Genomic DNA, 16,974 nt, shown 5'->3' with positions numbered 1-16,974 from the left:
AACAATATTATTATTATTATTTTAACAATATTTAGTAGTGGCGGTTGCACTACCACCGGTTTTATTTCTTTTCGATCCAACTTTTCGCATTGGGGTTCAGGAGTTACCGAGTGATGATTACTCCTGTTTTTTAAAAACTTTTTCATGTTTTTAAAATTGGGTGACGGTCGGAATTTTATATATTCTTCCTGCACACCGACTCTTCTGACGTTAGGCTCTTCTGAAAAATAAAATATGGATAAGTAAGGCAAGGCCACCAGTAGTACTGATTTTGAAAGTCACAAATTATTTGAAACTCACACACATAGCAATCAGATGTTGAAAGGATTAAATAAATATCCATGACATTATGCATATTCTCATACATAATTTTTAATAACAGCTATATGTGTATGAACCTTTTGGAAGACTTTTCAGTGGTAGAGGATCATGTAAAAAACATTTAAACAGACATGCAAGCAAGAGATGCAATATAGTTTGTGATGAAAAATTTCACATCATACAAAATTAAATTGTACAATGAAGCTATGTATCAAGTACACAGCATAGAAAGTATTTAAATAATTCTATTTTTTACTTTCTACTTTGGTAAGGAAACAACATTTCAAAGGTGGATTGTATTATAACATGCGCAAAGCTCTAGTTCAAATGATAAAATTACCATTGATGTTGGTTGGAGTATACTTAAGGGGGGGGGGGGGGGGGGGGGGGTTTACTTTGAGTTGGAATATTGCCGAATTTTTGAGTGAAATTACTACGACTTAATGTTAACATAGGGTGTTGAAAAATACGCTATTTTTACTCTGCGATGCACCGCTTTCGAGATATTAATATCAAAACTTTAAAGTGTTGGTTAGGTTTGCCGTGGTCAGCCACGATTCCGACACGTATACTGAGTATTTATGGTTATTTATTTATGCTTGATACTTTATCGCTTACGGCAACACCGATGATATTTCGGGGACGTGCGATGTTGACTGGACTGTGAATGTTGAACAGGTAAAAAGAGATAACAGGCGCATGGTGGGAAATAAAAAAGGTTGGATACGAGTGGAGTGAAAAGTGGTTATTACCCGAGTGCTGGAATAATGTCACTCACCATTATTCCAGCGCTTCCGAATGAACAAGTATAGACCTATATTATACATATATTAACTAGACGTTCAGGATGTCGTGATTCGACCTGTACTTGGACGTTTGTAATAGATAGCCCTCAGAGTCCGGATCGTTTTTTTAGTTTGTAACAGCGACCGTAGAGAATCCCTGAGAATTATGGCCTAAGGGGATGGCCGACGTGCCTCCCAACGTGCAGGTGATCCAGTGGTGATCGCTTTGACTAATGGGCGATATCCCAACATATACATATGTTTTACTACTAGTAAGGGCTACTGTGGCAAAGGCGACTATATGGGAAATGGAAGATGATCGAACCGGGAGCACTTAGGGGCGACCAATCTATGATCAATTGTAGTCTCATCACAGGTGATTCGACTCTGCGGTCCCTAGCAGGTGGAGCCATGGTAGCCTAGTTGGTAGAACGCTTGCCTCTCACTTTGAAGTCGCAGGTTCGAATCCAGCACAGGCCTAAACCAGTGATTGTCGAATTTGTTTTCGAATTCATGTTTGGATCATAAATGATTATCACATGCTCAGCGGTGAAGGAAAACATTGTGAGGAATCCCACATGCCTTTTCTTCATATAAAAAAAAGAGTTTATTTAGGTAAAATCTACGACACACATATACATTTACAACATTAAAATATACACACATTACATTAATATTTAGTATTTTTTATTTCAATATCTTTAGCAATAAAATGACAAATTACGACAAGTGATACATATTTCTGTTTTTCTATCAAAGCCACCTATTCACGAAATTGAATGAACTATCGCTGAACAACGAACTCGCTTCTATGCTGTTCTGGGAGCAAATAAAAAACATAGAACACGTTCAGCTGCTTGTCTTCCCGGGCATGTCGTAAAAACCGACAGAGGGATTGCGTTCTCTAACATGATGGACTAATGTTATGGGCGATAGGCTGATCCCTTATCACCATAACGTTCATCATATCCATCTTAGGACTTCGTATCAACAGTGGCTGCAAGTTGTCTTTGATTACTTGTGGCTCTGCCCACCCCATTTGGGATTACGGGCGTGAGTTTATGTATGTATGTATGTTGAATGAACTAGTTCATAGTCAAAATACTTTTTTCTCAATCGGCGCAAAAGGGTTGCATTAAATTAACCGGCAAAGTTTTGTTACTTTTAAAAGTACCTTCGTTGATTATTCCAACGAACTATTTCAAAACCTTCGGCCCTTAAGACTACAATTATTTGGTCCTTCTCAGAGGACCCCAGGGCTTACGAGGTTAAAACAGAACTGTTTCTTTTTTTGAGAAAAGTCCCACGCCCATACTGATTTCACACGAAAATTCGGCTAAGTCAACGGTACCTATAAAATCGATCAAAATTTTACCAAGTCCTGGTTTTATAGTAGCTTTGATGAGGTTGGTAATTCACCTCACATCCTACACGATAGAAGAAGAAGTAGCTTTGACGATATCAAATTCGTTAAAATAATTAAATGTGTTAATTAAAAGACCAAATATTGTTTAAGTATAGCAAATACGCCACTGATATGACAGGTAAATAGCTTCGCATTTTGTGTATACGTCCTATTTTCGACAGAAAAGTTAACTTTGAATTTACGAACAAATGACAACATACTAAGGGATATTGGTCGTGGTACCTACTAAAATTAAAGAAAGTTAAAACTTACCTGCCTGCGTAACCTGCATCTATATAAAAATTCAGCTTTTGTACTGTGGGCTCATAATCGTAGAAACTACCAGATTGAATAATCTGAAACTGTAAAAATGTAAAACACATTCAACCGTATTAAATGCGCCTAATACTAACTTTGATATTGATAGAACGTTTGACCCACCACAACAAGATGGCGTCGACTCCACGCCGTGCACAGACCAAGTAGAGATGCTACGTATCAAACGGAAATGTTCCATAGTAAAAAAATTGCTCTGTGGAAACTGCTCTTATAGAACATGACAGCTCTTTTTTTTAAATTGAATTATTTGCCTTGGAAGTTAATAGGTTTGGGTGGTAGAAATTTTAGCCTTTTTAAGCCTAAATCGCCTCCCTTTTTCACCCTCGTGATTAGATCTAATTATTTTCATTTGGAATGAGAATTTGAAATGAAATAGGTAGTGCTATTTATTAATTATTTTATTTTTTAATGGATTGTTTTCTGGATCTCATGTAATCAGAGTAAATTCTTGCACAAATTGATGTCAGAGATTTTTTCGTAACAATCACAGGCCTTCTTCGTCTAGGGCGTCGAGGGGTGGAGTAAATGGGTGCATCTGTAATAAGAAACACAAAATAAAAAAATAATAATAACCTCACAACAGCTCTAAATTAACAGAAACAAATAAACCTCCTACTACGCCACACCCATACCTAGTCCATTCTGTCGAGGGCATTTTTTTTTGTGTTCTATCTGTAGATAAATATGAAAAGTAAAACAATATCAAAATAATTGCCCGTAACTGGATATTTGTGTATATCATACATATTAATCATTGATTCAAGATGTGTAAAACTTACCACTCTTGTACGTTTCTCTGGAACTTCAACTTTGCTGTAGGAGTGGTCTTCCCGCAGCCTCCTCTTGCAAAAATTGTGCTCATGAGAGACATTTTCTGAAAAGTAATAAATTTTTCAGTGAGTTGCATTCTCAGACTTCTGCCACTGTTCTTTTCACTACCAACTATCCCAAACAGACCAACTTATCTAAGCAGAACAACAAACAGAGCATCAATTGTCAATAGAATAGCCACTTAATAATAAATAATGTGATACATTATTTTAAATAACTCTGAGGATACTTACTGGTTCCATCGGCATCGTGGTGTAAGCCTTGGGGCATACCAGTAGTGATCTCATCAGCACTAAATAATGTTGGATAGGCATCGACGCAGAGGCAAGATCTCACGCGTGGCGATGAGAAAAACCTTTTCTGCTTTCTTAAGTTCAGGACACTTCGCAATCTTTCAGAACCAATCTACCCATTTTTGGAGTTGTATCTCAGATTTCGGAAATCTACAAAAAATTACGTCCTTTCGTCTACTATCACAACTCACAACACTACACTTATGGTACATGGTGAAAGTTAGATAATACAGCTACAAAAATTGAGAGGATAAGTTACGGAATGAAACGAATTAAATGTTGTGGAGTAACTTTGAAAATGTCATGTCGAACAAGATGGCGACTGGTCTTTACACTCTGGTATGGCAGGCGAAATAGGAAAGAAGTATGAAGGAGGGGCGGGGTGGAACTGTCATGTTCAATATGAGCGCACCATAGACTTAATGCGAGAGTGATATGTATGAAGATAACCGCCCATGACGCCGTGTAATCTAATCTGCATAGAACGAATCACGAACGAATGTTGAATGTGTCTGGGACAAAGACCTTGTATAGAATAGACGGATAATATTTTAGAGTGACGATCAAACTATCACAGCTCTCTTTCTTCCCTATGGCAACAATCTCTGTGGAAAAAAGAAACAAACATAGACAAACACCGCTGTCTAGAACGTCAGTGTTTACCGTTTTGAGATGTTGTGGAAGTCAGCTGGATACCAAACCTGCCGTTAGTTTTTTGGTGTTTTGGGACATTATTTTAACTTTTTATATAAACAATCTGTGAAATAGTTATTCATTATGAACCATGGCTTGCGTAGCTATTGGTTGTGAGAGTAGAATGGGTGTTATAATGGAGAACGATCAAACAATGTCTCACCATGGGTAAGTTATCGACCACATAATACATGTTTGTGTGCAAGAAATACATTACCTGGTCTGGTTTTTGTAAAGTTTATTGAGCCCTAAACACGATGCAGACGCATATTTTCAGCAAAGCCGTCACATTTGTACAAATAATTGATTTCACATTTTACGTTAATCAGCTTTGACAGATCATGTACCCAAAGTATTATAAGTAGTGTTGTCCTTTGATATCGATAACATAATATTATGTTTGAATGTAACATCTACATGTTGCGTTATTCTATTCACGTTTAATTTATTTTTCGACCTGTTTCCGATTTGGATGAAGATTACATAAAGATATTGTATTTTCCAGATTTCGTAAATATCCTAATTTACGAAACAAGAAATTAAGAAACAATTAGATTCAGACCATGAAACGAGATAATTCTCTCTTCTGAAGGACGCCTTCTCCTTATTTAAGCCTGTGCCTGTGATTTATAGCAACCAAAGGGTGGCCGCAATGTCGTATTAAAATGATACTATAGTATATGTGGACTAGATGGACCGTCCTCGACCTCCTCGGCCATAACACTTTGCGAAATGACATAGATTCAAAAATGATAAATTGACCTTTAACAAGTTTGTCCATGATAATTACGTTGAATAAGTGGTTCTGAATCTGTCACCGCAACGTACGGTTCTTCTTAGGTATCTTTCTATCAGGGTACAAATAGGTATCGTTTTAACTAATTTACTTGTGGTTCTACCCACCCAGGTATGGATACTAGGTCGTTATTTCTGTATTTAATTAATCATTCAATTTGTAATGTATATTTTTTTAGATCTTGGACTAACATGAAATATTTAGCCAATAATAATGTCGATAAAGACATGGAACGGCACTAGTGGTTCTGATACAAAAACATATACTATAGGTACGTTTCTATAACAAACCCGCTACACGAGTACAAAAGACGTTACGACGATAGTATATTTATCTCTTTTTAACTTATGACGGCTCACATGAGTGCGAAAGACAAAACCTATGTTTTTTCTTTCGTCTTAAATATGCTCCGTCTATTCTATACAAGGTCTTTGGTCTGGGACCTCCATGAGAGAGGAATGTTGCCAGACATTATAATAGAATTTATAATATTTAAAAAGTAATTTAAAGTGTTATCACCAAAGACCTTGTATATCACTGCTGTTACGGAAAAAAGAATAGGGTATACCATCCTGACCGGGTGACGAGTCAATTAGTGTTGCCGAAAAATCGATAGTTTTACTATCGATAGTAAACAGCCAAAATCATCTACCCAACCGATAGGCCTATCGATAGTATCGATACTATCGATAGCTCTTTTTTGGCGATACTATTGATAAGCAACGATAGTATCGATAATTAAAAGATGAAAAACTATCGATAGTATCGATAGTTGAAAAACAAAAAACTATCAATACTATCGATGGTATCGCTCTTCGATATTGCGTAAGCTATCGATACTATCGATAGTTTTGTACGATCGATAGTGACCTTAATTTCGATAGTATTGAATGTAGCATTGTGTGGAACAATTCACACCAATTAATGCTCGTATTTAATATATTTTATATTACGTGGGTGTTTTACAGTGGATATTTGGTTTTGAAGTAGGCAATTTTCTAAACTTAAAAAAAAAAAACACTTAAGTGGAGTGGATAGGATTTTTTTTACAATACTATCAAAATTAAGGTCACTATCGATCATACAAAACTATCGATAGTATCGATAGCTTGCGCAATATCGAAGGGCGATACTATCATAGTATTGATAGTTTTTTGTTTTTCCACTATCGATACTATCGATAGTTTTTCATCTTTTAACTATCGATACTATCGTTGCTTATCAATAGTATCGCCAAAAAAGAGGTATCGATACTATCGATAGTATCTATACTATCAATTAACTATCGATACTTTCGTTTTTTGGTAAACTATCGATAGTTCGATCGAAAACTATCGATAGGGCACTATCGAGCAGCAACACTAGTGTCAATTAAACTTGTTAAAATGCCTTTAATTTCAGACATGGAAAAAGGTGAATTTAATCCTGATAAATTATAAGAAACTAGCTGGTACCCGCGACTTCGTCTGCGTACTTTTAATTTGAATATTATGGATTATATAAAAGGAACGGTATAGCATGTGATTAAAAGAGAGTAAGTAGGTATATTTAAAAAAAATAAAAAATATCTGTTTACAGTCGTTATAAAGTACCTATGTATTATATTGAGTGGCAGAAATTACCTAGGAATATTTATCGGTCCCTTATATCCAAGACACTTACAGGGGTCAGCGTCACGTTGTGTACAAAAATATTTTAAAATGACCTAATTTAAAACTTTTTTGTACACAACGTTTGCTATTTTGTTATTATTTGTTAAAATGTAGAAATTGTTTGGACTCGACACTCGCGAGCAGGCCACGTATACACCACGTGCGCTCCCCCACCACAAGACAGCGCCGTTGACTGCCGCCACACTTCGGCGAATGTGCGCGACGACGAAAGGAACTTTATCTACAAAAGCCAAATTTTTTTAACTTGATACACCCAAAACTACTAAATATCATGTTCCTAGGTTCAGTGGTTAATATTTTGTATACAAAAAGTTTGGCTTCGTAGTTCCCGTTCCGAATCCGTTCCGTTCCGTTCGAATTTCGGAAAATCCGTTTGTATCCGGAAAAACTCTGCACATCCTAAGAGACCTACGTACCAAGTTTCATGGTTTTATCTTCAAAAATGACGAATACCCATACAAACATTCAACCCGTATTTCACCCCCATACTGGTAAAAATTTCAAAATGCTTGAACAAACGATTTTTTGTTTGTTATTTAGTGCCTAAACACAAAGTTTAATATTTTTATCTTGAAAAATGACGAACCTCATAAAAAATTTCAACACCTATTTCATCCCCTCAAAGATCGAATTTTCAAAAACGCTTTAACAAATTGTTTTTTTATTTCTTATCAAGTTCCTAAATATAAAGTTTCGTGGTTTTATCCCCAAAAATGACGAACTCCCATACAAACTTTCAACCCTCATTTCACCTCCTCACTGGTCGAAATTTCAGCAACGCTAGAACAAATGTTTAATTATTTTTTATCAAGTGCTTAAATATAAAGTTTCATGGATTTATATTTTAAAATTAAAATATCCCATACAAACTTTCAACCCCTATTTCAATCTCTTCGTCCCTTCTTTTCGCAATAAAAGGTATCCTATTTTCTTTCTCAGGGTCTAAAGATTGTCTGTGCCAAATTTAATCAAAATCGGTTGAGAGGTTTAAGCGGGAAAGCGTAACAGACAGACAGACAGACAGAGTTACTTTCGCATTTATAATATTAGTAAGGATTATTTTCCCTCATTAAATAGTAAACAAACTAAGTGTAGGTGTTATAATTTCGTTGACGAACTGATTACCTATCCGTTTCTTTGTCTAAAATGAGTATTACCTTATTACTATGATTGATTACTGGGCTTAAAGTTCGTATAAATGTCTAATCGAATTACCTCCTCAAGTTTAAAGCGTAGCTAGTCATGTAGTACTATATTAATTATGTGGTGTAAGTAATTAGATTTTATCTGTATGTAATGTAACAGTCAGTTGAATAAAGAAACTTATACAAATCAGATCAATTAATTGGCGTAATGTGATTCTAGAAAGAGTTTTAATGTTAATAGATAGCTAGCTATAGCTATGTGTAAGTTCCTGTAGGAATGAGATATAACTGTTTAATAAAGACAGTTGCATCAAAATTTTATCATAAATTCCCTAAATTATGGCGCCTACCTACCCTCTAAGTTAGAAAAGTGATCAAATACTAACTTGAGGTCACTCAGTTTAAAAAAAAAACATCGAAATCATTCCAGTAGCTATGGCGTCATGCGCTTCTTGACACGATCACGCTAGATTTCCGCGGGAATGAGGCATTTTCCCGCCGTAAAAAGTAGCCTGTGTTCGTGCCTAAGATCCTATCTTTAAATTAACCAAGTCTTATAAAATTCCGTTCAGACGTTAAGGCGTGAATGAGGCAAACTTTTAAAACAAACAATTAAAAATCACTAACCTAATTAGTTTTCTGTCTACTGCCTACGCCTTAAGTACGATAGCATAAATATTAATAGGCCATATCCTTTTCTAGATTACTATCTATCAGCTAACTAAATTTCATCAAAATCCGTTGAGCCGTTTAGGCATGATAGACAAAACTCCCAGCAAAAACCATAAAAAAATCACTAACTCAATTCAGTTTTCTGCCTACTTCCTACCCCCTAAGTACGATGACGCGATCAATTTGATCGTACAACCGTTTTTAGATAACCAACTATTACCCACAAAGGTGACCTTTGGACTGCACGTCAGCTGTTTTTAGGTCCATATATGTGTTTGTCTCCTACTGGCCGCAAATTTCGCAACTTCAGACGATTGCATCGATGGCCTGGGGGTGTACGTGACGTTATTATTGACTGCTCAAGCCGCCAGCTCCGAGTTCAAATCCCGGCGTCGACAAATCGTTTTTAGCTTCTTTTTTTTTGGTATTTTTGTGAGACGTCTATCTTTTAATGTGGTTTACATCCTTTTTAATTATTATTAATTGTCTTCCCACTTTAAATTATTTATATACAAGTGAAATTGATTAAGTTTTTGACATTTTCTTGTTTTAGTTTTGTTTTAATTTAATATTTTGACATAATAATTTTATATTCAATTATTCACTATTTTAATTTTTGTGAGACGTCTATCTTTTATTGTGTTTTACATCCTTTTTAATTATTATTAATTGTCTTTACACTTTGAATTATACAGGTGAAATTATTTAAGTTTTTGACATTTTCTTGTTGTATGTAGTTTTGTTTTAATTAAATATTTTGACATAATAATTTTATATTTAATGATTCACTTTTTTAATAATTAATATTTATTCGTTGTCATGTTTCGGTTAATTTGGTAAAATCGCACTGTATTTTCCTTTTTTTTTTGTATACTTGTTGACTACGTTTTACTAACTAGAGGGTACTATTTTTTTTTAGTACAAAATATTAGTATCTTTATGGATTGTGTATTTTATTACCATGAGTTCTCTCAATGTGACCTGTCCACACTGCCCCGGTTCTACAAGACTGTTTTCACGGCGGGGCCTTAGTATTCACATCGGTCGCAAACACAAGAACGATGCCGATGCGATCACACAACCGTTCACTGATATTCCGGCTGCACCGGTACCGGTGTCTACACGCCAAAATTCACTGTCTCTGTCCCCACCAACAAATTGCTGCCTAGATATCCTTCCCAATATGAAAAGGACCACACCAGTCCTTCGTCACATTCCAAAAGGAGCAAGGTGTTTGGCGGCGGCCAAACTTGCTGTTGTAATAAGGGATTGTGTGGAGAAAAACGGTGTAGATGAGTGGTACCTGTTAAGTAGACTGTGTGTTGAAGTTAAATTAAACGACGCTAAATACAAGTATAAAAATGTATTTAATTACTTTAGATTACAGCGAAATAATTATATGACGAATCAATAAACAAGCGCGCGTGCGGCGGCGGCGGAGTCGGTCGAGAAGTGGGCGGTCCCGCGCGCGCGGCGCTCCTGTCTTCTGGTCCTTTGTATCGCGCATGCGCGCGCGTGTTGGTGTTGCCAACATTCTGCCGGGGCCAAGAGTGAAGGCCTCGTGATGTGCATTGTGTGAAGGCCATCTGTATTCTGAAATGGCTATCAGTATTCTGAAGTAGCTCTCTGCTTTCTGATGTAGCTGTCTGCATTCTGAAGTAGCTCTCTGCTTTCTGATTTAGCTGTCTGCATTCTGAAGTAGCTCTCTGCTTTCTGATTTAGCTGTCTGCGAGTCATCTGTGTTATGAGCCGGGTCATTTGTGCCGGGGGCCAAGTGTGAGAGCCTCGGTCATGTAAGAGGGCATATTCGATTGAAGGCCCTTCTTATGGTGCCTGCTTGGGTTTTGATATCTGCAACTCTCGCGACGTCGTCTGCTCCAGGGTGAAGGTGTATTATTCTGCCCAGGGTCCAGCGGGCTGGCGGGGCGTCCTCCTCCTTGACGACGACCAGCATGCCCTCCTCCAGTTGTCCACGAGATTGCTGCCATTTGGACCGCGTTTGGAGCTGTGAAATGTATTCTTTGTAGTAGCGGTTCCAAAAGTGTTGACGTAGCTGTTCAACTCGCTGGTATCTCGGCAGACGCAGCGGGTTGCAGCCAGTGATCTGCGGGTGAGGAATCACAGTTAGAGATCGTCCAATTAAGAAATGAAAAGGTGTGAGGGCTGTAAGATCTGACGGATCGGAAGAGAGAGGCGTCATGGGCCTAGAGTTGAGAATGCCTTCAATCTGAACTAGTACTGTGTACATCTCTTCATACGTAAGATGGGCTAAGCCTAGGACACGTTTTAAATGATGCTTTGTGGACTTCACAGTACTCTCCCACAGTCCACCGAAGTGGGGAGTGTATGGAGGGATGAAATGAAAAGTAATGCCTTGCTCTGCTGCACTGCTGTGTATTGCATTCTGATTATCTGTAAAGAACTTTGCAACGACATTTGAAGCACCTACAAAGTTGGTACCATTATCTGAATAAATGTGAGAAGGCCTGCCACGACGACTAATGAACCTATTCAATGCAGCTAAATAGGCTTCCTTAGTCAAGTCGGTAACCAACTCCAAATGTACGGCTTTCACTGCAAAACATACAAATACACATATGTATGATTTTATTAATTGACTACCGCGACCCCTACGGTTACTGATCATGATTGGCCCGGCGTAGTCTACCCCGACGTGTGTGAATGCGAAGTCTGAATGCATGCGTGGTTCTGGTAAGTTACCCATGATAGGTGTAACTGGTTTTGCTTGATATCTTTTACATGTGACACATGAATGTACTGTTTTTCTAGCTAAATTGCGGCCACCGAGAGGCCAGTATGTCTCGCGTATGGTGGCGAGTAGAAGCTGAGGGCCTGCATGAAGAAGTGCTCTGTGATAAGAATTAAAAATTAGTTTGCAAATGTAATGATTAGATTGTAATAACATTGGAAACTTTTTGTCGTATGAAAATCGCGAGTTCGCGAGCCTGCCGCCCACGCGAATGACACCGCGACCATCCATGAAAGGATGCAATGAGTGAAACTTATGTTTAACTGGAAGTTTATTATGCAGAAGAGACTGATATTCATCTGGAAAAGAATGCAATTGTGAAACTTTCACTAATTGAAATTTTGCCTGATTAAGTTCTGATGTTGTTAATGTTGTATAGTTGCGTTTGTTGTGAAGTTTTTGTTTACAATTGTTAATGAATCTTAATATGTACGCTGTAATGCGTGTTAATTTTGAGAAGTCTGAATAGTTGTAAATAAACGAATTTTTATCTACTTGCATGCAACAATGTTCTGTGTTTGTGTGGTTTTTTGTTTCTGGTAGGTCAGACTCGCTGAGGTGCCCGGGTGATGTGGGCCAGCTGTTTTCATCATACCTAAGAAACTCGGGACCTGAAAACCACATGTCTGAATGTATGAGTTGAGTCGCTGTGAGACCACGAGATATGAGATCTGCGGGGTTCTGTTTCGTGGGTACATATCGCCATGTGTGATGGCCTGTTGTGGTTTGAATTTCATTGACTCTATGACTTACAAATGCATTTAACTTGTGAGGTGATGACTTTATCCATGATAGGGTGATCATTGAATCACTCCAAAAATAGCAATTTGAAATAATCTGTGGATTACGAATAGAGTCAATGACCTTCTTGTATAATCTAACAGCTGTGAGTGCTGCACAGAGCTCCAGGCGTGGGATAGTTAAGCTCTTTAAGGGAGCTACTCTGCACTTGGCTATGAATAGTCGTGCACACGCAGCGCCGTTAGGGTCCTGCGTGCGCACATACACGCATGCTCCGTAAGCGCTCTGTGAAGCATCACAGAATATGTGTAGTTCTGCATTGTTCTGTGAACTAAAAACATATCTGGGTATTATAAGCTGTTTTAAAGCTGCTAAGGAGTCTACGAACGCCTTCCACTGTTTCTGAATGTCATGTGGGATGTATGAATCCCACTGAATATTCTGTAACCACATATTTTGCATTAATAGTTTAGCTTCTAAAACTGAAGGACTTATGAGACCTAATGGGTCGAATATCTGTCCTATGGTGGAGAGAATTTTACGTTTGGTGATTTTATCATGGTCTGTGTTTTTTATTTGCGTAGTGTACGTTATAGTGTCATGTTTAAGATTCCAATAAATACCTAATGTTTTAGATGCCTCCTTGTTACCTAAATTGACTGTGTGATGTGGTGAGTCTGATGATAACTGTGCCTTTTGTAGTATATCAGGGTGGTTGGACTGCCATTTTTGAAGAGGAAATTGTGCTGACTTTAATGCATTATTTACTTCTTGAATTATGTGTGTAAGGCGTGTCTCATTATCAGACCCAGTGAGTAGGTCATCACAGTAGAAATCACGCATTATCACCTCTGAGATTTCCTTGTCCTGTTGACAGTCCAGCCCCACCTGTTTCAAGCAACGTGTGGCGAGAAAAGGTGCTAATGCTGTACCATAAGTGACCGTGTTTAGTGTATACGTGTCAAGTGGATGGGATGGGTCAAAACGAAAAACAATTTGTTGTAAAGGCCGTTGTATCTGTCTGACAGATACAAATCTGTCGATACATTTTTTCGATGTCAGCTGATACTATATATTTATGTTGTCTAAACCTGATTAGTATTGATGTGAGATCATCTTGCACTACGGGACCTATCATTTGAATATCATTAAGTGATATTTTGTTTGATGTTCGTGCGGAACCATCAAACACTACTCTGAATTTTGTAGTTGTGCTTTCCTCACGTATTACACCATGATGTGGTAAGTAATAGGAGGGTTTTTGTCTGTCTGTCTGTATGTTTTTAGTCATGTGCCCTGTATCAATGTACTCCTGCATGAAGTCTACATATTCCTGTCTGTATAGTGGGTCTGAGCTGAATCGTTTTTCTATGTTAAGAAAACGCTGCTTGGCCTGATAATATGAATTCCCTAGGCAATCTGGTGACTGCTTAAAAGGAATGTTCACTGTGAACCTGCCTGTCTCATCACGTGTTGTGGTTGTGGAGAATATGTCTTCACATGTCTGAATATCTGGTGATGAGGTTTCTGAAGTGTCTGTAATGTTTTCTAACTCCCAGAAGCGAGTTAACTGATCTGAAATCTGACTAACAAAAAAACATGTGTTGTTTTTGTTAGGTTGACTGATACCATCTATAGGTAAACAGCCTGAGATTAGCCATCCCAGTTCTGTTTCCTGTAAGACTGGTTGGTGTTTACCTAGTGACAACCTTCCTGTCCGTATTACTTGCCAGAATATTTCTGAGCCAAGTAATATGTCAATCGGAGCAGGAATATTGAAGTCTGGGTCTGCTAAGTGTATGTGTTGTGGGATGTTAATCATCTGCCTGTCAATGTATGCACTAGGAAGTGAATTTGATATCTGATTGACTACTAGACATGTTGTTTCTGTTTCGTAACAGTTGTGTGCTGACTTTATTTGTATAGTGGTGCTTTTGTTTATGTTTATGCTCTGATTAGTGATACCTGTCACTGTAGTCTCAATGCTATGAAGAGGTAAATTTAATTTTGAACACAGATGTCTTGTGATATAGCAAGAGGTGCTACCAGTGTCCAGTAAGGCTCATGCAAGGTGAGGCACACCATCTCTATCATAGACATTAATTTGTACAGTTGACAGTAACACTGATTTGTTTTGTGTGCTTGTAAGTGTGACTGGTGTGTTTTTTGTTCGTTCTAAATGTAAGAGTGTGTTGTGTTTCTGATTACAATACTTGCATGCTCCTCCTTTGCAATGTTTACTATCATGTCCTGGATGTAAACAATTGTAACAAACTTTCTGCCTTTCTGCTTCTTTTAATCTGCCTTCAATTGTCATGTCTCTAAATGTTTGACAAGAAAATAAGAAATGTTTTTGTCTGCATAAGGAGCATGTAGGTAATTGTACTGTGTAAGTATTTTTACTACTACCCTGCTTGGCAAATGTATCATTTTTATTTAATTGAGGAGTGTTTTTATTATTTATATTGGAGTCCCGTAAAGTTTCCAATAAGTCAGCGCGGTTTTTTAAGAATTTATAAAAAAAATCAAGTTTGGGCATATCTGTTAGTGTATTTTTGTGTTCCTCCCAGTGTCTGAGTGTTGTTGAATCTAATTTACTTGCTGCTAAATAAATGATTAGTGTATCCCAATGCTCTGTATGTTCACCAAGCGTGGCTAAAGCTCTGAGGTTTTTCTGTATAGTGTCCAATAACATTCTCAATAATTCTGCTGATTCTTGGCGAATGTTAGCTATACTAAAAAGTGCCTGAATGTGATTGCCTATAAGCTGACGTTTGTTGTCATAGCGCTCACATAAAAGTTCCCATGCCACTTCAAAATTTTCACCAGTCATTTCCAATGACTTGATGACTAATGAGGCACTGCCTGATAATGATGCACGAAGGTAATGATATTTCTGAATGTTATCTAGTGTGCTGTGTTTGTTAATAAGAGATTGAAAAGTGTCCCTATACTCAAGCCAATCATGAAAGTCTCCGGAGAAGTGTGGTAAGTCAATTGTGGGCAATTTAATAAATGATTTGGTCCCACCTGATTTGTCAGTGTCCGACATAGATTTGGTTACCGCTTTGTCATGTCTGGAAACTAATTCAGTCGCTTGGGCTACTAGAGGGTGGTAGACATTCTCGAACCTCTCACGTTCCGGGTCTAGCAGGTCTTCGTTCCATTCTGAAATATCCACAAGGGATTCTATTAAAGTTTGTGTTTCGTTAAAGGTGTTGTATATTGGTTTGAATACTGACAGTCTATTTTTTAATTCAAAAAGCTGTACATCTGTTAATGACTGACAGGAGGCAATGAGATCAATATAATTTTTGAAAATGGTCACTTTTCCTTTAAGTATACTACGTTTTCTTATTAAATCACTAGCACTTTGTTTCGACATGTTGACTTTTTTACTGTAAAATTATTGAAAATACCTGTATTACTCACTTGTCTATAATAAAATTTTAAAAAAAAGGTTAAGGTTTTGTGCATGAAAATGTTGTTGCAAAATGTTCTGAGCAGAATAACCAAAAAAAGAAATGCAATACTTAAATTAGCAAATGAAGGTGAGAGCGGCGAATGCAGTGCAGTGCAACAAGATGGCGGGCTGTTGGCGCGCGGCGTGGGCGCGGACGCGTGGCGCAGGGGCGCAGGCGCGTGGCGTGGGCGCGTGGCGTGGGTGCGCGGGTGTCTGCGCGGGACAGGCTGGTGACGTGGCAGGGCCGTGCAGTAGCACCACAGCAAAAGCGAACACAGTGCTGTGGAATGTTGGGTGCGGGTTAATTTCAATAAAAATTAGAGCCAAGCTGAGTAGGTGTTAATGGGGTTGCACATAGGTTATATGTATGAAGTATGAAATTTATTTAGCAATCTGAGGTCTGAATAAGTCTGAAAAAAGGTCTGCAAAATGTCTGAAATGGGTCTGAAAAATATCTGAAATGGGTCTGAAAAATGTCTGAATGGGTCTGAAAAATGTCTGAATAGGTCTGAAAAATATTGTGTAGGTATTGAGATACCTAAACAAGAACACACACACTGAGTTTCTGAAAATGAGTTTGTGTCAGGGAGTAATTAATTGGAACGACTCACGACTGCTGCACCAAACCCTTAGAACAATCTGACTGGTTGTTCTTCTGATGTCGCCGGTGATGCTTCACTTTGACGACGGCACTGGATGTTTCAACGCTGCTTGCTGGTCACGATGTTTCGCGATGTCGCGGGCGTTGAAACTGAATTCCAGTGGACTTCTCGACTGCCGCTTGCTTGATCTTCGCTGCGCTGTGTAGATGGTCTCGTCTTGATTTTCGTCTGGATTAGCGCCGTAATCCCGCGTCTCTTCAAAATGGCGGTTACGAAGGGCGTCGTCGCCGTTGCCGGGTGAATTTAACGCGAAACTCGAAGGACCAAAATGTTAAGTAGACTGTGTGTTGAAGTTAAATTAAACGACGCTAAATACAAGTATAAAAATGTATTTAATTACTTTAGATTACAGCGAAATAATTATATGACGAATCAATAAACAAGC

At 38.0% G+C, this 16,974-nt stretch overlaps 1 protein-coding gene and 1 long non-coding RNA gene across 2 annotated transcripts; both read right to left on the bottom strand.

Annotated features, from left to right (window-relative positions):
- Positions 1-40: 40 nt before the first annotated feature.
- Positions 41-3,006, bottom strand: LOC126381316 (uncharacterized). The gene is made up of 3 exons (XR_007568767.1): positions 2,953-3,006; positions 2,785-2,873; positions 41-220 (listed from the first exon to the last, which is right to left on the bottom strand). It is a non-coding gene; the product is annotated as an uncharacterized LOC126381316 (long non-coding RNA).
- A 7,258-nt stretch (positions 3,007-10,264) lies between these two features.
- On the bottom strand, positions 10,265-14,522 carry LOC126381312 (uncharacterized). Its single transcript, XM_050030811.1, has 2 exons — positions 12,223-14,522; positions 10,265-11,057 (listed from the first exon to the last, which is right to left on the bottom strand). Exons 1-2 carry the CDS (start codon positions 13,305-13,307, stop codon positions 10,847-10,849), a joined length of 1,296 nt encoding a protein of 431 aa, XP_049886768.1. The 5' UTR covers positions 13,308-14,522; the 3' UTR covers positions 10,265-10,846.
- Between the last annotated feature and the right edge of the window lie 2,452 nt (positions 14,523-16,974).

The sequence above is a fragment of the Pectinophora gossypiella genome, unplaced genomic scaffold (assembly GCF_024362695.1).
Source record: "Pectinophora gossypiella unplaced genomic scaffold, ilPecGoss1.1 Pgos_44, whole genome shotgun sequence".
Classification (NCBI taxonomy): domain Eukaryota; kingdom Metazoa; phylum Arthropoda; class Insecta; order Lepidoptera; family Gelechiidae; genus Pectinophora; species Pectinophora gossypiella.
This window is presented reverse-complemented; position numbering and strand designations above follow the sequence as displayed.

Coding starts and splice junctions, on each gene's coding strand:
- LOC126381312 (XM_050030811.1), bottom strand. CDS start 13,307: ATGCGTGATTTCTACTGTGATGACCTACTCACTGGGTCTGATAATGAG. Junction 11,058..12,222: donor AACACAGAACATTGTTGCAT/GCAAGTAGATAA, acceptor CCTCACCCGCAG/ATCACTGGCTGCAACCCGCT.